This window comes from Ambystoma mexicanum, chromosome 3q (genome assembly GCF_040938575.1).
Source record: "Ambystoma mexicanum isolate Mex_15411 chromosome 3q, UKY_AmexF1_1, whole genome shotgun sequence".
NCBI lineage: Eukaryota > Metazoa > Chordata > Amphibia > Caudata > Ambystomatidae > Ambystoma > Ambystoma mexicanum.
In genome coordinates, this window is record NC_090926.1 from 313044323 (window position 1) to 313069639 (window position 25317).

At 47.0% G+C, this 25317-nt stretch overlaps 1 protein-coding gene across 1 annotated transcript in view; it reads left to right on the plus strand.

The window, feature by feature from the left end:
- The window catches only part of CCNT1 (cyclin T1), a 542287-nt gene that overhangs the window by 121547 nt on the left and 395423 nt on the right, over window positions 1–25317 (plus strand). The window contains exon 2 of the mRNA XM_069653859.1: window positions 24345–24426. Within this exon, the coding sequence (XP_069509960.1) occupies window positions 24345–24426 (82 nt within the window). The remainder of the gene's footprint in view (window positions 1–24344; window positions 24427–25317) is intronic.

Below are 25317 nucleotides of genomic sequence, written 5' to 3' on the forward strand. Positions count from 1 at the left end.
AAATGCCACTAAAATTAAAAGACAAAAGTATAAGTCCATAGACACCAACTTAACTAGCCCTAGCCAAACCAACATGTCTAAAGAGACATTAGTACTCAGAGGAGCCCTCCTTAGTGCGAGATCCCTTGTCGCACATGCCCTCGACATAGCCGACCTCATTACAGAAAATAATCTGTATTTCCTGGCAGTAACCGAGACCTGGCTACACAATGCAGCTGGTCCATCGCTAATGCTAGCTATCCCAGAAGGTTATACTATAACAAGACAAGATAGGGACGGCTCACGAGGTGGTGGAATCGTCATCTCTAAATTGAGCCTCTCTCTCAGAACACCCCCTCCTCAAATCCTTCAATCTTGTGAAAATATCTCAGTTAAATTCCAGATAAACACACAAACTCTCACAATCCATCTAATATATAGACCCCCAGGTCCTCTCGGCACCTTTGAGTTGGACTTGCATAGTCTAATCATCAACAACCTTAAACCTACCTCCCAGCTTCTATTACTAGGAGATTTTAACCTTGCCTTTAATGACCCTATGGACAAACAAGCCTTAGATATAGCCAATATCATCAACGCCTCAGGCCTGTCTCAGAAAGTTAACAAACCCACTCACTCTAAAGGGAGAACACTGGACTGGATAGCGGACTACAACTGTACAGCATCCATCACCTCCATCTCTCCTCAACCGTGGACAGATCATTCACTTGTGACCTTTAACTTATCTACATCCAGACCCTCTCCGACGGTCTCATTGCTAGCACCACCATGCCTAACTAGAAGTAAAAAAAAGTATCACAGTGGAAAAAGTCATCCCTGCTATCCTACCCACGCTAAACGCTCTACCTGACAACCTAGACCCCAGTACCCTACTCCAAGAATACAACAAGATTATGTTCAATACACTGGACAAAATTGCCCCGCTCAAACTTAGAAAAAGCAAACCTAAAGCGCACATTAACAAATGGTCCATGCCCCAATTAAGAGACTTACGAAAACTTACGAAAAAGTGAAAACTCTTGGAGACTATGCCCTTCAATCGAAAATAAAGTAAAACTAACATCCATTTCCTCAAAGTTCAAAAAGAAGTGCACCTTGCTAAAAAGAACTCCTATGACGAACGGATCACCAACTCAAACTCTAGCATGAGAGAACTATTTTCCATACCGAAAGAATTAGTCAGCAATAGCCACACTAGACTTAGTTATCAAGGATAAGACCTGGTGCACAGACATTCAAAATGCATTAGCAAACAAAATCAATACACTCCAAACTAAAATACAACAAAAAAAAGATATGCTCAATCTACAGTATTCCCCTAATACCTCAACACATAGCGACTTACCTCAGGCAAACAACAAATTTTACTTCTCCAAAACCTCCCTACTAGAAGTAGAAAAATTCATTCTCTCACTCAAACCGTCAAACTGTAAGGGCGACATCTGCCCAGCACAGTTAATAAAAGACGCTGCCAGAGACCTCTCACCATTTCTAAGAGCTTGTGCAAGTCAAGGTGTTTTTGTATCTGGATATAGGCGGCTTTATCCAATATTTTAAGGAGGAATGGCACAGTAGTAATGAGGTGATAGTTGGTTGGGATGAGTGGATCTAAGGTCTGTTTTTTGAGAAGTGGGAGCACCCAGGAGTGTTTTAAATTAGCTGGGCTAGTACCTGATGTGAAGGAGGCTGCTCAAACCAATATTGTTTTCACTAAAGTGCCAGCATTACGCAAGATGTAATGTCCACGTTACATTAAACCTGCAGAGGTACAGAGCACTACATGACTCCATCAAAGCACCAATATCACAGGTTTTGACAAATGTGGGTATTGCACCATGTGTAAATATGCCGTAAATGATTCTGGTACAGACCACGGACCAAATATCAAAATTCAACTGTTCTTAAACTGCAGAAGTAAATATGTGGTTTATGTCATCATATGTAAATGCAATAAGTATTACATTGGCTGCACTATTCGTGATCTTTGGAGAAGAATTGGGGAACCTCTGAGTCTGTTAGGAAGCCAGTATCTGAAGATGCCGTTAGCACAATACGATCAAATGGGTCAATAGAACAAGTCAAACGCTCATCCAGAGGTGGCAACTGAGAAGCACAATTGCAACACCGGGAAGACCGAAACATTTGTGAGCAACGTACAGCACACACTGGACTCAAGCTGGATGATAAAATGTATGATTTCTCGTAATATAGTGTCTTGCAGATTCAGTCTAGATGATGTAACACACATTTTATTATTAAACATAGTCTTGCACACTCTGCATGGGTGATTAATGGGATAGGTAGAACTGCCTTATGACAAACTGAATATTGAGACTTGTAATCGTAAACTATGTTGCTAAGACCCCCTCATTTCGGCAAGAATTAACTCTAGAGCATATAAATCAACTGAAAGTGCGACACACGAAAGCACAAATGTTGACCTATAAACGAAACCAATATTGCATCATCAGATGTAGAGGATTAGGGTTTATCATGTGACACCGTACCCCAGAATGGCAATGTCATACAATCAGTATAGGAATGTTCACAATTGTATAATGGAAAATAAAATAGGGCAAACACAAAATTGGCATTGTTTATTTATGCATGGACAAGGAACTTAATATACAGTCATGATCAAATAAGTACATATACTAATGTGTAAATCATCATTGCAACATTTTCTTTTTTTTTGTTGTAACAACCATGTAATGTACAAACATCTGGCAATGAATATTTTGCGGGGCATCAAGACATTTATAGGATATCTTAATCAATTTTGACAAACATTATGGCCCAATATCAACACTGATAACTTAAATCCAATTTTAGTGCTCAACCAGCATGATACTTTTGCCTGAAGAAAAGTACAAGGAAACGGGGCAACAGAATAACAACATGGTCAACATCAGGATAACATTAGCGACTCTGGTATAATAGCTTCAGTTTTCAACAAAGAAGCAAGGGAGCTATGGTACGTCAATATGCTACACGTCACCTAACCATGACCTAGCACCATAAATAGAAACACCATTAAATCCATGGCACGGATCGCTATGAATAGGAGCAACACGCTCCACAACACAAGAAGATAAACCGCTCGCCCTCACACGTTTTACACTAATTTCCCACGCATAGTACACCACAATTCTTTCTTGAATTTTTAGAATGATCGCTAGTAAAGTATTACCGCAGACGCATTACATTTTTTTCAGCCAGTAACTAACTGCAACCAGAATTAAAAAAATTGTAGGGTAAACTGCATGTGAGTGCACTTGAGCTAAAGCTGTATGAGATACTGATTCGGTATGCTGCAGAACTGGTAATGCTTGCTCCTACCGTAGACCCAGTAAAAAGTAAAGGGTTGTGTAGTTAAACCAGTATTCTACTTTTGCACTCGATTGAGTATGTCATTACAGTTAGCAAATTAAATCTGTACAAATGATCCAATGTAGGCAATAAGTCTTCGAAAAGTAGGCTTCAGTTGTCCAATCCACGGTCCAGCCGACATGTGTTTCTACCACTGGTCTTTCTCAAGGCTGGTAATGGTATCAAATCCATATACAAACATGTCATAATAAAAATTGATTGCAAAGATTGGTGTACATACCAAAGTCAAGGTTCGGGCGATATGATTTATCCTTCTTAGCTTTTTCCTTTTGAGGTCAGCACACACTACCATATGTGGAGTGCTGAGAGGGATACACAGTATTCCCTTTCTCACTGCTCCTGTAACATTTGTTACAGTAACCAGCATACATTTATGACTGGTGGCAGTGGACGGGTTCTTGTCCTTTCTTGGTCGTCCTTCTGTCATTCTGGGTGGGGGAGGAGCTGGTTTGCTTTTTGGCTCCAGTGTGTGTGCGAAGACAGGAAACTCGGGAGGATCCCGAAACGCTCTCCTTTTTCGTCCGATGTGCTCAGTTCCCACCAGGACGCTGGCTGTCCTGATTTGACAGCCACTCGCCCCTTTCTGTAAACTGCAGGGAGAGTTTGCGTGTGAATTCCTGTAAAAGGCCAGTATGCTGAGGCAGAAGTCAACAACTGGAACGGAAGAACCAAAGAAAGCGACCACACGTGCCTGCAGCCCCTTTGAGCAACCACGAAGAGACCACGGCTGTCTTGACCCTGTTTTCAAATCGACAGAGGAGTTCCGAAGAGAACTCCTCCTTCCCTTTAGCTGGTGGGACCAATCAGCCATAAGACCTGCAAGACAAGCCATCCCACGACGTGCCGTTACCTTCCTGGGCTGCAAACCGCCATTACCCTGGGAACTCAGACCATATTGCAGTGCATCCTCTTCCAGTGAACGAATCATCCCATAACTTGTGTTCGCTCCAGTTGAACGTCCAGAGACAAGACCCCCCCCCCTCCTCAAAGTCCCATCACCAGAGTGCAGGACCGAAGAATTGAGGCGGATTGACCAGGCAGTAAATGGTCATCCTTTGGAGCCTGTGAAAAGGCGCCAAAACTGCACACCGACGACGGAGCATGAAGAATCCTTTTGCTGTGAGTCCTTTCGCTGGACTGCTGCTGCGTAATCACTTTCAGATTCCTTCCTTTCGTCACCACGACCAAGGAACAGGAGACCGGGTCCACTGCTGCAGCACCATGAAATAATCCAGCTGCATCTTCTTCAAAGATCCTCAGGAACTGTGAGACTTGTGAAAGTACATACCTCAAGTCATTCTGTTGCTCCTTTGCTGTGGCAGTGCAGATCCTGGTGTTTGGGTGTGCGCCCAGATATGACACATGTGCGCCCATAATGAGCCTTCGCCAAGGTCCCTGAAGTCTTTTTGACCCTCAAAAGCACCTGTAATTGAAGATTTCTCTGGGACTTTGCCTTTTCTGCATCTGTGCCTTAACTCCAATCTGACTTTGACAAACTCGTACCTAGATTGGGATGGACTGCTAAAGCTTTAATGCCTTTGAAAAGTATTCCAAGTCTTTTTCAGATTATTTTTTATTAAAATCTCAATGCACATAACTTGTATCATTGTCCCAACATCACCAATATAGTGAAGAAACATTGACCTTTCACTTCATTTTTTGTAATGAAACCTCCCAAAAACAAAAATGTTGAACAAAGTAAATTCACACGGTTGTATCGAGGCAACATTTACATTCCCAATTGCATGGCGAAGTCCAGGATTCTTCCTTCGTTAGATGGACGGTCACGTTGGCCGCTTTAAAACCAACATTTCAGAATTTGCGGGTGAAAAAAAACATGTGTTCTCTCTCCTGGGCAAAGTCCAAAAATGGGGCCCAGGTACAGTAGAATTTTGCCATGCGGTCTGATAGATGTGGAGTAAGTTTCTCCATGGCTATAATCTCCCATATTTTTATCCACCAGTATGACGTGCAGGGACCCTCCAGGGATTTCCAAAAACTTGCACAATTCATACTTGCTGCCAGAAATAAATTCAAAATCAGGTCTGCACGTGCCCCGTCAACGGATAAGTGTCATCTTCAGGGACATCCCTAAACAAAACTAATGGACACCTAGGAAATAAGGTACAGTGGCTTTTATCTTGGAACGGATCTCGTGCAAATGTTTGGATAATGGGACAGTGCCACCACATTTGAGCAAGGTATCCTAACTGCCCACACCCATGCCAACAACGATAGGAGTGGTCTGAGTGGAACGTGTGTAATCTTTCGGGGGCGGGGGGTCATACACTATCTATAGCATCATTTTATGGCACCTTCTCTAAGTGTGCAGAGGGAACTCTTGTGAGTTCAAGACCAAATGTTTTGCCACGATTCCTCTGAGATTGCGATCCCCAGTACCTTTTCCCATCGTAACATATAAGGTAATCTGTCTTCTGGGGAAGCATTCTCCAGCAATCAGTAGCATGTGGATATTTTCTGTGTTTCCTGGCCCTCCAACACACTGAGTTCCATCCCTTTTGGTGGGCGGCATCCCGCCTATTTGACCTTGCTGTTTGATATCCAATGCTGCAATTGAGCATACCTGAATCGCTCTCTCTCAGGCATATGAAACCTTTCTTTACATTCTGTAAATGTAAGCGGAACTTCATCCTTCTATTGATCGCTTAATCGAGACCCCAGAAGTTTCCCATCTTGTGAATACCCTTCTCTCAAGGCCTGGGGCAAATTCTGGGTTCTGAAGAATTGGGGAGAGGGCCTAGTCCCAATTATAACCCCAAACCAGCTGAGAGCTGGCTTTTTCCCAATGATGCTGGGTAGATCTTGTGGGTTTCAGGAGGACCCCCTGAATCTCCGGCACGGATTTAGGGAGGAAAGGGAGATGAGCTAAGGGAAAAGGTATATCAGCCTGTTTCAACGCTTTCCATTTCGGGTGCCGCTCTTTTGATGCCCAATCTAATAATGAGGCGATCTGTGAGCCCCGAAAGTAGCGCTGAATCGATGGGACCCCTAGCCATCGCAGGTGTCTTGATCTTAGGAGTATTTTGCAGGAAATACTCAGGGCTTTACCCTGCCAGACAAAACGCCCAATGCTTTCTGTAGTTCTAGTAAATCTCATTCAAGGATAATGATTGACAAAACTTGAAAGGTGTACAAGCGCTTCAGGAGCAAAGTCATTTTAACCGCACTTACCCAGCCCAACCATGAGGAGATGTGCATCTCCCAGTGCCGGAGCGCTTTCTTAGCTTCTTTGCTGAGTACGGAAATATTAGCCACAAGGAAAGTCTTATAGTTATTAGTGATATGGCCTAGATACGTAGCTTCTCGATCTGCCCATGTGAAATGAAAGGTTGATTGCAGGCGGCATCGAACCTCAGGCAGTTCAGAGATCGTCCGTCCCACTGACTTATCATAGTTAATGCAGAAGCCAGTGTCATGAGGGATCGCATGGGATCTTGAAGCACACAATGTTGTCAGCATATAATGCGATCTTATGTGTTATCCCTTTATATGTTGGGCCAAATATGCAAGGGTGGGATCATGCCGTCTGTGCTACGGGTTCCGTGGCTAGAGCGAAGGGTGAGAGGGGGCAGTCTTACCTCTACCCAATGGAATCAGTGGCGGAGATTAGGGCATTGACCCAGACTCGGGCATTAGAAAATTTGCCATCATTTGTTTGGTGAATGATGGGACGAATCCGTATGTTGGTAATAAAGCCTGTAGGTATTCCCAAGGCATGCTATTATAGGCCCTTTGGGCATTTAACGATAGAAGGGGCAGGCCGCCTTCCATTCGGGGGGGCTAGGGTGATTAGATCCACCACCCTGCTAATGTTGTTATGGGCACTTCTATTTTTAATGAAGACAGTTTGGTCGCTATTAACTATCTTCCGGAGGACCGCCTCCAACCGAGTAGCTAGAATTTTGCTATAGAGTTTGGCATCAGTATTTAGAAGGGCTATACGACCGTATGACATGCTGTCCTCTGGCTTCTTTGCCGGCTTCAACAATAAAGTTGTGGCCGACTCTGCCATAGAATCTGATACTTTCCGTGAATTGGAAAAATAATTAGTTTAGTAAGGTGCATTGTTCGCAAATGTTTCATAAAATGTGTTTGTGAAGCCAACCGGACCAGGGGCTTTACCTGTTGGTAGGGAACGAATTGCATGGGTGACCCCCTGTGGGGTTATCTCTCCCTCTAACCACTCTAATTTCTTCAGGGACTTGGGGGGGGGGGGGGGGGGGGGGATTTGTGCCCATTGTATAAAATCATGATTATGTGGCAAGTTTCCCTGAAGTGGGGCTGAAACGCCTCGAAAGAAGTTCTCCAGCACCCGTAGTTTCCCTCATCTGAGGCAATTCACCTCCCTTCTGTGTCCCGTAACGCCCCTTTATAATTGCGAGTGGCTATTTTCTTTCATTTGTGCCGCCGATATTGTTTTTTCTTTATCTATTGGGCCGCATTCCCTGTCAAGTGCATCTCAAATGCCTGCCGCGGTACTCTTGGATCATGTAGAGACCTCCAACTGCCTTTCGCCATGTGTTCCTTCCATTTATCTTGGACTATGCTCTCCAGCATTATTTGCTGCTGTTTAAGCGCTTTTCCCTAGGCGACATTGTTCGATAATGACCCCATGGTACATTGCTTTCCCTGCATCCCACACTATTGAAGAATCCAGATCCTGCTATCGTTATCTTGGAAATAGTTCTTTATGGCCTACTCAGCGTGGGCCCTTTGGGTGATGTCAGTATGGAGTTATTAAACCTCCATGGGGGTCTGTTATGTGAGGTAGTCTGAACCCAGTCTCTTGCTAACTTAAATGGAGAATGGTCGGACAGTGCCTTCGGCAAAATCTCTATCCCTTTAATTGCCGGAATGAGTGTGTTGTAGACCAAAAAAAGCAGGAGCATGTTAATCACCAATTGAAATTAAATTTGAACGTAAAGAATCTGTTAAACTCTCATTTGTGAAAAATTGGAAAGAATACTGATACCTATTGATAAAACTGTATATTAAGGAGAGGATTGATCAATGGTCTATGCGCGGCGGTTGAACCAATACCTTGTCTGTTATACCACTTGTTAGACACTTGTTAGGCTCATAAGGGACTCCTGGGTCTACATTGGCAAAACCCTGCTGAAATGATGTTCTTGGGTTGAACATTTGAACACATTTTGTGTGGTTGTAGTCCCCCAGCCCTCTGTGTTGAGGGGGAAATTTGTCTTTTATAGACCAAAAACATGTCTAGCCTAGAGAAGCCTTTGTGTACAGCAGGGTAAAAGTCCCTTTTTGTCAGGATGGAAAATGTCATGCATCCATTAGTGAATGCTCACGCAACAGTGTCGTCATGGGGTAAACATTTTCTTTATCGTTGGAGTATTAAGTAATGATTTGTCCATATCTGGGGTCACCACACAGAGAGTTGGAGAGTCTTCCCCCCCACCCCACCTCCCCTACCTTCACCAGAATAATGTCCCTCATTGCAGACCCTGCTAGAGTGACTGGAACCTTGCTAGAAACTCCTCCTGCTTCATTTGTGCCATACAAAACTGCTAACGTGAATTTGCAGTCGTTCAGCAGGGTATTAAGTACTAGAAATCTTCCAACTTTGTCCTTCAACTCTCCCAGCACCCTCACTCGCAAGCCTCTTTGGAACGCAACGGTGACCCCACATTTTTTATGCCCACTGGTGGCCAAATATGCCTTCGGGTACAGCCTATTACAAAGCTGTTTTCATCATTAGCTAGCCAGTAGATGGGTCTCCTGTAGGAAAAACCAGGTCGATGTCTAGAGAGGAGAGTCTATGGAAGAGTGCTCTACGCATCACTGTGAGTTAAAGACCCCTCACATTCAGGGTCACACAAGTAATGTTGGGGGACGCCATTGAGCTCCATCATAGGCCGCTGCCCTACCCTGTAAGTCAGAGTAGCAATTGAGAGTTTTACCATACAAGAGATTTGGATGCCATTTATTGCCCGGATTCCTCCTGTGACAAAACAGAAGTAAAAATAAATCATAACACTCTGGTTAATACGGAAATTGCAACAAAGCACAAACATACCCATTTATAACCACTTTAATATAGGCGTAATTCTCTCGTGACTTCTTGCCCCCCCCCGCCCGCCTTCCCACAACCGTTCAACTAAGCATAAGAATAACCTGTTTGCATCAACTGGACGACAGAAAAATGAGTTGACACCAGCACGCTGATTCCAGGAGTCAGCTTTGCTGATGGGATATGGCCTTCAGAAAGCTCAAGTCGAGGCTTCCCTGGGATGCCCTGGTGTGGCGACAGGCAACGTTTTTACCGAGATCCTCCTCCTAAATTTCCTGGAGCTGCTTCTTGGGTCCAGACCAGATGCAGTCCCTTTCTCTGCCCCCTCTTGGTCCGGGCTCGGGTGGTGCCCATCAAGTCCGCCGCTTCCTCCTCCTGAGTTGATTGCATATCTCTGATTCTGGAATTCAAATGGGAGGTTCGAGGGGAAGCACCATCGATATTTAATGTTGTGGGATTGCAGCCAGGTCGTAAGCAAGTACAGCCGCCTCTTATTTGCAAGTGTCTGAGGGGAAAGATGCTGAAACAGAGAGCTTCACCCCCTTAAACTCTACTGGCTCTTTCCCTCATGCAGCCCTCATGATTTCCTCCTTTAGCTTGGAAAAAGTGAACCCTCGAGAAAACATGCAGAACCAGGTTGTGCTGTTGTTGTATGGAGGAGTTAACGCGGTGCGTTCTGTTGAGCTCCAGCACTGCAGTCCTCGTGAGATCCAGCAGGCATCTGAATAGGTCGCAGACATTTTGAGTAGATCTTGATCTTGTATTTGCCGAGGTATTCCGTGCATGCAGATATCATTTTGCCTTGACCCGTTTTCTAAATCCTCCTGTTTTGCCCAGATCAAGTCTAGCTGCTCCTCTATGCCCACCACTCTATTTGATAACTGCATGGTCATGCGCCTGCTCAGTGTTTTCTCCATCTCGTTCACCTGTGACTCCAGCCCCAGTAGGTGCGAATTGAGGTCTGCGACCGTTTTGACCAGCGTGTCCTTTGAAACAAGATCTCACAAGGGAGTTTAAAGCTACAGAGAGGCGAGCATGTCCAACATATCTTCCTTTGTGAAAGATGGGTTCATCTGAGCAACTCCTGGGGAGTGCAGGGCGGAGAATGAACCCCTGCGCGGAACTCAAGAGCAGCCTTCTCCTTGTCTGGCATGCCCAGCATTGATATCGCCCCCTTTGGTTTTGGTGTTTGCTTTAGCCATTGTTACAGTGGCAGGGTGGTGCTCTAGGATGCACTGTTCTTGGTCCCCTCCCAGTGGTTACCTGCCAGATATACCCAGGTGCGAGGTCTTCAGTAACACTTATGGCATTGCTATGTAGGCCCACAAAGGCTTCTACCGGTCTGGATTCTGCAGTGGTAATCTCATTTAAATGGGTTACAGCCAAAGCACCTGACCACCGTTGAGGGCACGGTGTCCCCTCGGCCGCTCCCAATGTCAAAGGTAGCAGGGAATGTTTCGCCCTAGATGGCTTTGCTGGTAGCGTGTTCTTTGAGGCTGCAAGTCCATCTTCTAGGTTGTGGCACGGAGTGTCCCAGAACCCAATAACTGTCTCCTAGTTCAGGTATGGCGGCACACTGTGGCGACTTTCATGCAGTCGGGACCAACACTTTCATGTAGTTGTGACCCAAGCATCTATGTAGCATACAGGGATCTAGGAGTCCTGTCAATGGGCATCCGTGGAGTAGGTATGCCACTTACCCATAGAGGCACTGCTCTGTGTCCTGGGTGAGCGGTGTACACTATGGGTATAATTCTATTAGTCTGCTGGACTGAATGGAGCACTTACACTAATTTGCCACTCCACCATCCCGCCTCTCAGTGCCTCCTCTAAGCTTGTGATGTGGCGTCCTGGGTCTCTGTGATCTAGCCAGCCGCACCCGCTCTCTGCCTACATGCAGGTCGGCCCGTGCCCCTCATCCACACGTCCCCGGTAAGCGCAGGAGTGTTTCTTCATTTGTCAGGATCCAGGGGGGAAGGGAGAAGAGGAGAGGCGCTTGGAGACCGGGTATGTGCTGTGCCATAGTGTACTCCGACGTCCAGAGAGCTCCCTCATTACCCTTGCTGATGATGCACTTCTCTGCCGACAGTCCTCACTGCCACTCAGAGCTCTGGATCATGGCTGCTTCTGGGTAATGCTGGGAGGCTGGCTGCTCTGGGCCTCCTGGAGCCAGACCCGCTCCCTGTCATGGCGCAAACCACCACATCAGAAGCTCCAATAATCGCAGCAGCGGCTTGCCGAGTCTACGCCGGCCACTGCTCCGACTTTCAGCATCACTTAGGTCCTTCAGGCACCACCATGTTTACGAGCCGCCACAAGGATCCAGTGGGGCCTGCCGTTTTACAGCTCGTACTGGACCTCCCATCAGCTCCCAGCATAGATCCTCGAATTAAGACGGCCTCACTGCAAGGCGGGGCAGGAGGGGAGGGGCGTCAAATCGTAGTTTAAAGCTACATTTAGGGGGTTTCAGATATCTTGCGACAGAGCCTCCAGCATGCACGTCTTCATCTGGTGCCGCCTGGCCACGCCCCCATTACAAGTCTTTTAAAGTGTTGACCTGTTATTGGGCTGCAAACCGCCAATACCCTGGAACCCGCACCATCCTGCAGTGCATAGTCTTAATTCTTCCCAGAACGTTGGTGGACTCGTTCGGAGCGCTGGGGAAACACAAGGCCCCCTCCTTTGCAGAGGTGAAGCTCATGGTGCCGCGCACGTCGCGTAAGCAACACAACTTCACACTTGCGACACCTTCGTCTCTGCAGACCAAATAACCGATCAGTGGAGCGGAGCTTCAACAGCATCACGCACCTGCTCGGGAAACGTAATTAATATTAATCCTGGTGAGCGGCAGCCCAGCCCGTAATTAACATAATTTACATTGAGCACACCAGTAGAAGCGTGCTGCCGGAAGGAAGAGCCAGCAACATAAGGCTCCTCATCACGGACCAGTGCATAAGATGCTAGCCACACACAGACAATATATAAGCATAATGGATATAGTACAATTTGATTGCATCACTCCCAACGAGGGGATGGACGTGCGCATCAACCCGCCGGTTCAGGTATTGGCACAAGAGCACCCATACATTGTCTAAGATGTCGGAGTATAAATGGAGCGAAGAGCAGGCGCAGGACCTAGCGCTCCGCTTCAAAGAGGTGCTGGGACACTCGGTGGATGCAATGGCTTAAGGGCTGAAACCCTTGCAGGACTGACTGGCTACCTTGGAATCCCTTCTCAGCTAGAAACAAAATAGCACCGGTAAGAAGGAAAGCACGTCCACCAGGGCAGAGGAGAATAAGGGCCCTTGGGGGAGTAATCAGACCTGCAATAGCAAAGTCTCTAAATCTGCAGTGCCAGGCCTCGTGACCTCTTCCCCCGGGGAAGACTATATGGTCAAAGCAGGAAGAGGAAGAGTCGCCCAAAAATGCACCGTCATTGCAAGATGAGTGCGAGCCTGAGAAGAAATGGGCAGAGCCCTCTGGGGGCAGGAGAGCCCACAAGTAGAAGCACCTAGAAGGTGACGCAAATGGAATAGCAGACATGTTCAATCTGGACAATATCAAGAATGGTCAATCATCAGATTGTCAGCCATCGCCGTCTTTGACGAAGTGTATGGTGCAAAGAATTGGAAAGGCGCTAGACAGAGAAACCAGGCAGCGCATGAGGGCAGAGGGCCCACTCCCAGAACTGCCAAGTAAGGTGGCAGAAGCGCCTGAGCTAGACCCGAAGATGCTGGCATTCATCATCAAGTCAGCCAAAGACCCATGTAAAGGCATGGACAGAGCTTGGAAAAGCTGTCGGGAGAAGGTTCTGGACGTCACAGGTCCATTGGCTAAGATTGTGGATCTGGTGGAGCGAGCCAGGGATACAGGCAAGGAGGTAGACGCAGACACTTTGGCGAATTGGGCACAAAGACCGGTCTGCTTGCTTGATAACGCAAACGGTGCAATCTCTTTGGGGAGAAGACTCCTCTTGAAAATAAATTGAAAACTGAGTGACCTTTCGTCTTACGAAGAGCTGGCGAAACAAAAATGGCGTCGATACCTTTGGCCTTACTCTCCATCGAAGCCATCCTCGATGACCTTGGGGGATTCCTTTGAGTATGTCGAAGCCGGTGTCGATGCCGTCAACGCCTTTGTCTTGAAAATCTTTCATACCAGTTCCCAAGATGACAACTATGGCTAAGGCTAGGTCTGTTCCACCTTTACCAGAAAAAATGTTTTCCACCCTCAGCCCAGGCAAGAATTTTTTAAATCTATGTCTGCTATTTTTGAGGAACAAACCTCAGATGAGGAAATTACATCAGCTGGTGTTCGATTTGGGACAAGAGAAGTCCCTGAGGAACTGGTAGATCCTAATTCAAAAATGTCAGACCTTTATGACTGCCTACAATCGGCAAGTGGCCTAGATACCGCGCCTGAGGTAGATTTTGAAAGGCCTGACCCCACAGACCATGCTGAACCGGATTATAGGAACCTCATGGGAAGAGTGGTAGATTTTATGGGGTGGAAGTCAGTGTCCCCAAGATATGACCAGGACGACTTAACAGACATTGATGAAAAACCTCAGAAAGACCCAGTCCTTCCCTTCCACAAAGCTCTTCAAAAGAGAATTATGCAAATTGGGACACACCTGAATCTCTACCACCTGTAAATAAGAAATTTGTAGGAAAGTATAGACCTGCTCCCTCGGATCCAGAATATTTATCTAAGCATCCTTCGCCTGAAAGTTTGGTAATTCAAGCTGTGACTGCGAATAGACAGTCGGCTTATCCCTCCATGCCCCCCTGACAGGGACGACAAAAAGATTGATGCCTGGGTGAGGAAGGCCTTTACTTCTGGTAGTAGGGCCCTTAAGCCTACTAATGTGACTTGTACATTAGCTAGGTAAAGTTAGCTCCTGTGGAGCTGTTTAGATGCAGTGGCTGATCACATCCCGGAGGGTGAGGAGCGGGATGGTTTCCTGGCGATAGTAAAGGATGGGAAGGAGACTATGGAGGAGTGCCTCAAGTCAGGACTGGATAATGCAGAGAGTATAAGCAGATCCATGGCATCTAGCGCAGTCTTGCTTAGATTTGCATGGCTGAGAAAATCTGGTTTCGCATCTGATGTACAATCTAGATTACTTAATATGCCCTTTGACGGCTTGAGGTTGTTTGGCAGCAAGGCAGACGAGAGCTTGGAGAAGCTGCAGACCTCAAAAGCGGCAGTAAAATCACTCGGCGCCGCTATAAGGCAACCTCAACAACACTCCTCTTCTTGGAAGAGTCGTCCTTTTCGCTTCTATTCCTCTTTTGGAAAAGGGAGAGGGCAGACCAGCCAGAGGGGGACAACAAAGAAAACCCATTTGTGGTGGAAAAGGGAGAGGTGCTAGATCGGCCACAGTAGCGGCTACTACCTCCTCAGCCACTGCTGCAGCCGCTGCAAAGCCACTTTGAGGCCTTAACCCACAAGAACCTGGTGGGAGGCAGAATTGGAGAGATAGTGACCCATGGTTACTGCCTTCCTTTTCATCATAGGTCTCAAGATCATTCACCGGGAGCCAATTCTGTAAAAACTCCAGACCCGCTCCTTGTGCAGGAGATTTTAACCCTGCTAGAGAAAGGTGCAATAGAACATGTACCTGTAGCAGAGAGGAACAAGGGTTGGTACTCCCCTTATTTTCTCATTCCCAAAAAGGATGGAGGATTGAGACCCATCTTGGACTTGAGAAATTTGAACAAATTCCTCAGGAAGGACAAGTTCAAGATGGTGACCCTTTCTCAGAACCTTCAGGCTCTTCAGCTTCAGGACTGGCTGGTTTCATTGGACCTTCAGGATGCTTACTTTCATGTGCCAATCCATCTCAAACACAGAAAGTACCTGAGGTTTGCAATTGAGGGATCTCACTATCCGTTTCGAGTTCTGCCATTTGGGCTGACCTCTGCCCCGAGGGTCTTCACCAAACTAATGGCGGTAGTGGCAGCGAGTCTCAGGAGGGAGGGTATTCACATCTACCCTTATCTGGACGATTGGCTAATCATGGCAAATTCACCAGAACTGGCCCAGGGACATCTGGCCATGACCTGTCACTTCCTACACAAATTGGGCTTCTCCCTCAATTATAAGAAGTCACAAATGATTCCGAGCCAAAGACTTCAATTAATTGGAGCGGTCCTGGACACCACCTCGGGGAAAGCCTCGCCTCCCGAGGAAAAAGCTCACCACATTCTGCAGATGGTAACAAAATTTCAGAATACCCAACATCTACCGGCGTTCGACTTCCTAAGGTTGCTAGGCCTCATGGCATCCTGCATTTTTCTGATGCCAGAGGCTCGACTGAGGATGAGATCCCTTCAATGGGCCCTCAGGATTCAATGGTCCCAGTTTTCAGGGGAGATGTCATCTTCTACAAGTCCCGTCTGTAAAGACCGGAAGGGGGGGGGGGTCTGTAGTTCCGCTCTCTATTTTGTAGAGGAGAGGCACAGAGGACCCCTGCCAAGATTCTCTATTATTGGTAAACATAGTCGAACAATCAAGGCCTAGCTTCTCAGGAGGTGATGCAAGCTGGTTCTTAAGTACAGTGTAGTCCCCAAGCACCCACAAAGGAATGTCCACACGCTGTATCGGTTAAAACAGTCTTTATATAATTAATATTCAAGGTCACGTACACTATCAAGATAACTCACTTTGTACTCCGAAAATCAACAATGGTAAATATATACAGTTCTAAAGTGGTACCACTAACGTTATCAGATCATACGGTCAGAAGGACACACAGATCAAAATTAAGAGGAAACCAGCAGTAGAGAGAGGAAGGAAAACAAGATGGTTGAACATTCGGCAGAATACTGGTAACTACCGTTAAACACAGTTCTGTGTGGAGATCCCCCCAACCTGGGCAACCTGTAGAAAAAAGATACAAGCCTAGTCCATATATTGACGACCCTAGACTTTCCAATAGTTCTACAACCCCAAAGTACCTGGCGTTGTAGCGTTCCTCGTCGGGGAATCGACGGCCCTCCTTAAGTGTCCTCCCTTTCAGGCAGGAGTCACGGGTTGTCAAACGTCCGACGGGGAACAGGCCGAGCTACGACGGTGAAGTGGCCGCGTCGTTCCTACAGGTGCTAGTTGACGGGGAAGCGTAAACGTCCTGCAAGGAAGAGGCGTGCAGAGCACCTCAGTGTCAATAGTTTTGGACCGCAAAGAGTTGGCAGAACTGTGGCCCAGCAAGGGCGTCGAGTCGTCGGTGTCTGTGGTCTTTGGGTGGCGGGAAACCCACCGGTGGATGCTCCTCGGTGCGTCAACGGTCAGGCCTTCTCCAGCAGGATCAAATGAAGTTCTTAGGCAAACAGGAGCACGGCGACGGCGGTCGTCGAAAGTGGCGGACAACAGTCTGTGCTCTTCTGCTTGTGATACCGCAGCAGTCCCCGTATCGGGTTGGCAGCCTGTCGAAGGTCTGTCTACCAGGGAGCTTAGGCAAAGCTCGGCTGTGCACGATGGTCCCTCATAGCTCAGGAAGAGGGCGCCTTACCAGGTCCTCTCTGGGACAGTCCTTGGAGGCACAGCAGCTTTCAGATTGTGAAGGAGAGCAACCGCAATTCTTCTCGTCCAGCAGGGCTCAAGGTCAAGCTTCAGTTACTCCAGTTACTCGTCATAGTGGACTTCAGCTTCTGAACAAGATTCCTAGCAGCGAGAGGTCCCCAGATATACTGTTGATCTCCCATTCATTCCGCTGGGTCACACTCAAGCATCCAATCACGACTAAAGGCATTCATGCAGGCAGGCAGCCAATCAGGCACACCGTGCATTCAGGCCATTCACTTCTCTCCAGACACTCACAAGTTGTGTATTGGGACCAGTACCGAGCCATTCAACACTTCATACTGCATTCATACCGGATTCGGGCAGGGCTGTCTCAGTCATTGTGTCAACCACCAGATACTAGACACCCATCACATAGAATGCGTATTCGTCACAAACTCCTTCACCCAGGTCCCACCCACAGGCGTACCCACAACATATGGTCGTGGAGAAGGCTCCAGCCAGTCTGGTGGGCACTTCCCCACACTACCATATATGGAACTTCCACCGAACAGCCAGTCAGGGGGAAGGGACAAAGGCAGGGCTTCCCGGGACTTCGGGAAGATCAAGGTAATAGGTGATGGAAGGCAAGAGGCCATGGGGACCTTTTTGTCCATCAGGAATCTACCGATTCCAATGACAGGGCCTGGGCATCCCAAAATGGAGGACACTCAGGGCACCAGTCATTTCAGCACGGAGCTGCCACCACCCCGAACCCTGCTCTGTGGGTCACACACAGGTGCCCAAAAACATACACTAGGGGCACAGGGTTGTACCCCCACCCATGGGGGCCATAAGGAGATCCCATGGGTCTGTTCACCAAACCAAAAGAGAAAGCGCTGCACCGCCAGGAGTCCCACATGAACTCCTGCACGGAAAACACGACAGAACACATGATAAAAAGCAGTAAGGGACAAGGATACGGAGGCCCTGTCCCTCTGATGCATTTCCAGCATCACACCGTCCAAGATGGCTCAAGATCTCCTTTGGTGGGTTCACAAGGAAAATATCCTTTTTGGCAACCATGGCCAGAGATAACTGTAGTGACGGACGCCTCACTCACAGCGTGGGGGGCCCACACCAACGATCTGACAATCAGCGGTCGTTGGTCTCCATCGGAGTACAAACTACACATCAATCTTTTGGAGCTGAAGGCAATCAGACTAGCACTGAAGGCCTTTCTGCCCTCTGTACAGGGAAAGAATGTCCTGATGATGACGGACAACACAGTGGCCATGTACTACCTCAACAAACGAGGAGGTGTAGGATCACTTCCACTGTGCAGAGAGGCAATGCAGCTCTGGTTCTGGGCAATGCAAGAAGGAATCTCTCTGTCAGCAGTTCACCTAGCCGGAGAGCTGAACATGGCAGCAGATGCTCTGAGCAGGCAGGGCACAGTCTCCCATGAGTGGGAGTTAGCTCAGGAAGTCCTTCAAGAGATCTTTGCCCTTTGGGGAAGCCCTCAAGTGGATCTGTTTGTGACCGGGGCAAACCGGAAGTGCGAACTGTACTGCTCAAGGAAATTTCCCCCAAGAGGAGCTCTAGGGGATGCGTTCATAGTGGATTGGGTATATCCACTCCTTTACGCGTTTCCTCCAGTCCCTGTGATTCCTCATGTATCAGGAGGTTGAGAAAGTTCAGGAAAACCATGGTCCTAATTGCCCCGGACTGTGCCAGGAGGACGTGGTACCCGGACCTTCTGGACATAGCCATCTGCCCTCCAATATGTCTTTGACAAAGAGAGGATCTTCTCTCGCAAGAGGAAGGCCGGGTTCTCTACCCAGAGGTCAAGACACTCAACCTTCACGCCTGGCTTCTGAGAGGTTGAGATATAAGGATTGGGACCTCCCGGATGACGTTATGGAGATTTTGCTTTCGGCCAGAAGACCAGCAATAAAATCCTTATACCGGTGTTGGAAGAAATTCAGTAACTGGTGCAGGGATAAGAATGTGGATCCTTTTCAGTGTACCAGTCCCATGGTGCTTTCCTTTCTATTACATTTAGCCAACTTGGGGCTCCAAGTTGGAACTATTAAAGGATATTTGGCAGCGCTAACTTTTTTAAGCGCTCCTCAGAAGAAGTTTCATATTTCAAAATGCCTTTTGGTTATTCAATTTCTTTTAAGGTTTAACAAATACGTTCCCTCCTACACCATTCCAAGTTCCCATTTGGGATAGAAATTTAGTTATAAAGTTTCTTATGTGTGCCCCTTTTTGAGCCTTTACATTCTTGTCCTTTAAGGCTTCTAACTTTAAAAACGGTTCTACTAGTGGCTCTAACTTCAGCCCGCAGGGTGAGTGAGTTGCAGGCGTTCTTGCAAGCCTCCTCACACGGTTTTCTATAAAGATAGTTATTTTGAAAGTAGAGCCCTTTTTCCTACCTAAAATAGTTTCGGATTTTCATCTGTCACAGAAAAACACTTTACCATCCTTTTATCCTCCTCTGCACGCTAGTAAAGAGGAGGAAAGATTCCAGACTTCACCCGAAACAGGGCTCTCAGTTTCTACATATCTAGAGTGGAATGATTTAGACAAACAGATCAGTTATATGTCGGTTATACTGGACACAAATTGGGCCTTGGGGTGTCCAAACAAACTATATCCAGATGGATTATCCTAGCAATATCTGAATGTTAGAAATTGGCTGGGAAGGAGCCTCCAGATGGTTTAAGGGCTCATTCAACCAGGGGTATAGCAACTTCCACGGCTCTTCCGAGGGGTGTCCCAGTGCAAGACATTTGTGCTGCGGCCACTTGGTCATCAATGCACACTTTTGCGAAACATTGTTTAGACACCACTTCTTACCAAGGAGGCCTTTTTGCAAAAGCCGTCCTTCATTCTGTGCACTATGGTACTCCCTCCTCCTCTAAATTAAAACTGCTATGGGAGTCTATCTAAGTTGAGGAATACGTGGGAGGACACAATCCATTCGAAGAACAAGTTACTTACCAACTCTTAACGTTCTTTCGACTGGATGTTCCTCCCACGTATTCCTCATCGACCCTCCCAACCTACCCCTCCGTACAGTCCTTATGCTTGTTGCACTTGTACTTCTTTAAGAGCCTGACATCTGCCGACACAAAATACAACTGATGCGACCATTAACATCGAAAAAACAGAACTGAACCAACGGGCGCGGCTCGAGCCATTTATACGATGGATGACGTTGACGGCACCCTTCGAGGGACAAAGCTACGCGCCCTCGAGCAAATTTTTTTCCGAAAGAAGCAGCAAGCTGACGAATATCTAAGATGAGGAATACATGGGAGGAACATCCAGTCGAAAAAACATTACAGTTGGTAAGTAACTTGTTCATTTAGACGCTATACTGCTATTGGCTGACAACAGACGCACTGATTTATCAGACGGCATGGGTGAAGGAACGAACGGCGCTCGGATTCCTGTTCAAACAAGACAAATCAGATATGACACCTATGAGAAGACTGACTTTCTAGGCTTTGTGATGGACACGAAGAAGGCGACTATGGAGTTGCCAGCAAGGAAGATCTGGGACATCAAGAGGGAGATCAAAATATGCCTCGGCAAGCAAGTGATCTTGTTGAGGGCACTAGCGAGAGTAGTGGGACTACTAGCATCTTTTATCCAAGCCATATTTGCGGGGCCCTTACATTACCGTGCCCTGCAGAGGTTGAAGATCAGACATCTTCATCAGGGACTGAGATACCATCAAGCATTCCCATTGGATCACAAGTCCATTGCGCAGCTAAAGTGGTGGTTACTGAACATGGACGCCTGGAATGGGCGGGCCACCATTGGGGACCGACCAGACCTAGTGATAGGATCAGAGCCAGCTTAAAAGGCTGGGGGCGGGCGTTGCAGCACACTAGAGACAGGAGGGAAATTAAGCGCAGAAAAGTTGTCTAGAACTCTTAGCTGGGTTGTTCACGATAAAAGCTTTCACGAGTTGTGAGGTGACCTCCTGCATCCTGCTAAAAATGGACAACATTTCAGCGGTCAGATAGATCAAACCATCTAGTGGGGACAAAATACAGACTCCTAGCGGAACTAGCAAAGGATTTCTGTCATTGACTCAACACAGGGACCCCAGTGATGGCGGAGTATCTTCCAGGTACACTCAATGTGGTGGCAGACTGGAATTTGCAGCACTTGCCAGACTCCAGCGACGGAAATTGAACAGGGAGATATTCTGCAGCTGGAACAGCTCTGGGGGCCAGTGCACACAGATTTGTTTGCATCCAGGCTGAATGCGCAGATATGTCAGCTGGAGGTTGGATTCGACCGCTCTGGGGTCGGATGCTTTCCTGCAAGACTGGAGCGGGAACATGCACTATGTGTTTCTCCCGTTGATATTCAGCAGAGTACTAGCAAAGACCCGCAGGGAGAAAGCGGCACTGATAGTGGAGGTCGCAAGTGTGGTTTTTGATTTCTGATGGAACGTTCCTCAGATTTCATGTGTATTGTCCCATCAGGAGAGTACCTGCTCACAGACCGAGTTGGGTCGTTTCACCATCTGAGAGTGAAAGGGACTCTTCCCCTGATGGTGTGCAAGGTATCGGGGAGCTTTAGTCCCTGCCAGGTATTACGGAGCTCATCGCAGAATTATGGGCCCCTTCGGCACCAAGGAGCTATGATGCAACTTGGGACAATGGGCAGAGTAGTGCAGACAGAGGTTTTCGTCCCGGTTCTGCCCCTGTAATAGAGGTACTCAATTTTCTAGCCTCCTTGTTACAGGAGGGCAAGGCCTTCAGAACCATAGGGGTGTATAGGTCAGCGATCTTGGCAGGTCATGCACGCGTGGACTGAGCGCCGCTGGGTGAGCATCCGTCTGTGGTCAGGCTCATGAAAGGTGCCTGGTTTAGAGCTCCTCCGGGTCCAAAGTATTCTCAGCTGTGGGACGTGGCATTAAGTTTTCTAGCGAGTTGGCCAGCGAACAAATATCTGTCCTAGGCGCAGTTGTCGGGTAAACTGGTCATGCGCCTATGCTTGGTGTCCTGCAGACGAGTATCTGATGTCAAGGCACTGGACGTGGACATAAAGTCTTATGGTCCGGACAGAGTTACCTTCACTATAGCTATACGAACGAAAACAAACTTGTCGTGTATCTCGTACCCATATTTGGCCGGGCAGCCAAAATTGTGCGTGAAGGCCTGCATAAAGGATTATGAACTCGGGACAGCAGAGATGCGACCAGCAGGCGTCGCAACTCTTGATCTTGTGCAGGAAGCCCAACAAGGCAGTGGCAACAGCCACCATTGCCCGCAAGATGATGCAGTTGGCAAGGATTGACCTGGGTAGCCCTCAGAGCACACTGGGTGAGGGGCTATGGCCTCTACAGTGTACGCGTCAGGAGTGACATTGCAGGATATTCTACTGCCAGCGGACTGGCCTAGTGATGGCACTTTTAAGACATTTTACTTTAAGCCAATTCCGTCCTTAGTGGACATAGTAGTGGGAAGCTTTGAACAAGCATAATGTTCGCATCAGTCTTGACACAGAATGAAGATTATCCCTGCATATACTGCACAGGGAGTCTTGATTTTATTAAAGACACAGGGGCGAGCATTACTTTCCCGCCCAACGCATGCACTATGTTACAAGCCGGGAGAACTGTTATTGTTACACTGTTTAAGCATTTTTCTCCACCATAATGGCACTCCCTTTTTTGTCAGGTTTGTAGGTGATGGGCAGAACAACGGCTGAGCGATGGAGGTGCGACAGCGGCTGCACTGGAGTACTGGCGTGAGAGACCGCCCAGGTGGATTATGTATCGAGCGGAATTGGCATGTTCCAGGAACTGTTCGTTTTTCGTGTAGTTGGAAGTTACTGTTGTGGATCATTTCAGAGCATCCAAAGAAGAGGTGGCGCTAAGGACAGAAAGTGACAGACGGGAAATACCAGAAACTACAGGAGTAGTAAAATTAAAGGGAAATGTAGTTCTGGAAAAAAAATCATAAGAAATGGGAAGAAAATAAATAGTTGGAGTCGTTTTCAATTATTTTTGTTGAAACTGCTGGAGAGTAGTATTAAAGAAGTTGAAGCATAATGCTCGCCTCTGTGTCTTAAATAGAATCAAGATTTCCAGCAAAGTATGCAGGGGTAATCTTCATTAGAAGCTAGAATTGTTTCAAGTGCGGAGTCTGCTATGTAGGTTGGTGGAGTGGGATTGGAGTGGGGTTCTGACCAAAACCTTTGTCAGTTGCTGGAACCTGTCCTGACAGCTAGAAAAAAGAACTTAACAGAATAAGACAAAGGCTCTGGTAAAGCATCTACAATCTGGTGTAGTACTGCTGGTCCCTCACAAGCCAAACTTTTTTCAACATATCCAGCAGTAACCACATTGGCTCTCCTTTTACCATGACTCGGCCGCCACAGCTGGGTTACTTGCCACCAGCTGACCTGGCTCCATTGAATAACATCTTTTGAACCAAGCGTGGCTCACCAGAGTCTTGCAGAAAGCTGGCATATGCTGCGTTCTGCCATTTGTCTGCCAAATAAAGCAACGTAAAGTTTCTTGAACCGCTAATTCACGGTCTACACTGGTTTTCCCACTGCAACCGCAATCCCAGCTACCGAAGTTGCCATAGCATCCAGTAGAGCTCTGCACTCCTCGGCAACCTCATTTGGGTTCTAGGGTTGCTGTCCTTGGATGGGGATCTCTGCTTCCATACCGCCAACATGGTCTGCTTCTTGGTTTGTGAACCGTGACTTGGGTCACTCCTTTTTCCTATAGCCACAATACTTTCTCCTTGTAGATTGTCCCTGGGGTAACATTGACCATTAGAAAAGCATTGTGGGGGTATGCTGTTCGAAACTGTGACTTAATATTTCATTTTGCCTATAACCTCAACTTTATTATGTGGGCAATAATTTATTTTATGTTCACTGAACCTTTGTCCCACCTTTGTCCCTACTTGGGAGTACCACCCTGACTGCTCGGCCACATTTATCCCGGGGTGAGTCGGGCATAGGGAGAAGCCCTGCAACCTAGATGTAGCTTAATTTTACCCAACCCTCAACATGGGGCTTGGCAACATCTCCAAAAAGGGCTGCCCAGAAACTGTTTGCACAATGGTAGAAATTGCGGGAAAGTTCGAGTCTGTAGTGCTTTTAAGAAGGCATACAAAAGTATGGAATTGGTATCAAGTCACTTGTCCTTTTGGTATAGCTTGAATTGACAAGCTCCCGTTATACTACTTGATTGATGTCACCGTTAGCATCCGAGACCTGCTTCGCAGACTGACAATTTGGGATCAATATCTGAGATCACACAGCTGGCATATATTCATTGATGGTTCATAACAATGCTACCTCACGTCTAATTATCTTGTTTTTAACCTTAACTGTTTGCCATTAGCTCTCAACTGACGATCAACACTGCTATCGTATACATGCATCGCTTCTTCATGGTGCAGTCCTTCACTCGCTTCCATAGAAATGTGAGTTTGGTCGGATGCCTGTCTGGCACATTCTTCTGTGGTTTTCCGGTTGATGCTGTTGTGTGGCAAATCATGTAAGGTGATGGAAGGGTGAGCTCCTCTGAAGGTTCTTGGCACAGTGTGTCATCCACGCTGTGTCATGCTGCAAGATAAGTGATGTTATGCTTGTGTTCCACAGTTGTCTTTATGTACTTGGGTGAGGCATGAATGTATGACCGTGACCTCCTGACAGGTTATCTACCGAAAGGGCCTGCCATGTGAGACAGTAGGACATGGGACGTCTATTCGTTTTGACACTGGTAACTGCTGGCTTCCTATAAAATGATGCACCAAAATGTTTATACCTTGCCAGCTTTTATATAATATGCGCTCATTATTTGTCAACGGTTTAGATAAAGAATACATACCAGGCACTCTTTTATACAGTGCACTGCCCATTAGTCATTGCCATCTTATAAAGTAAATAAAAGTGGCTGCTAGCACCCGTTAAACAGTCTAGCCCTCAGTGTTTATTCCATGCGAACATAGACTCCTGGCAACTGGTAGTTCCTTACAGATTGCACCTCCTTGCTGCTGCTTGCTTCTTATAAAGAGTGCATTCACCAGCTTGCTATTAAGACTGCACTACATGAATGTCCCCAGCTTCCTAGAAGCACACTGCATCCGCACATCGTGGCAGCCCTTGGTTCCCTTTTTAAACTGAGCACACCTGCCAACTATCTATACTAATAGCACCCTCTCGAAGCATCCAGCTAAAAAGTAACCACAGTTCCACTTCAATGTCGTTTTAAAATAGTTTATGTAGTGCTTTGTTGCTTCCGATCATAAATAATGTATTTACAATTGTTCTTAATAATGTCACTCTCGCTTAATTTATCGACCTATGAAAAT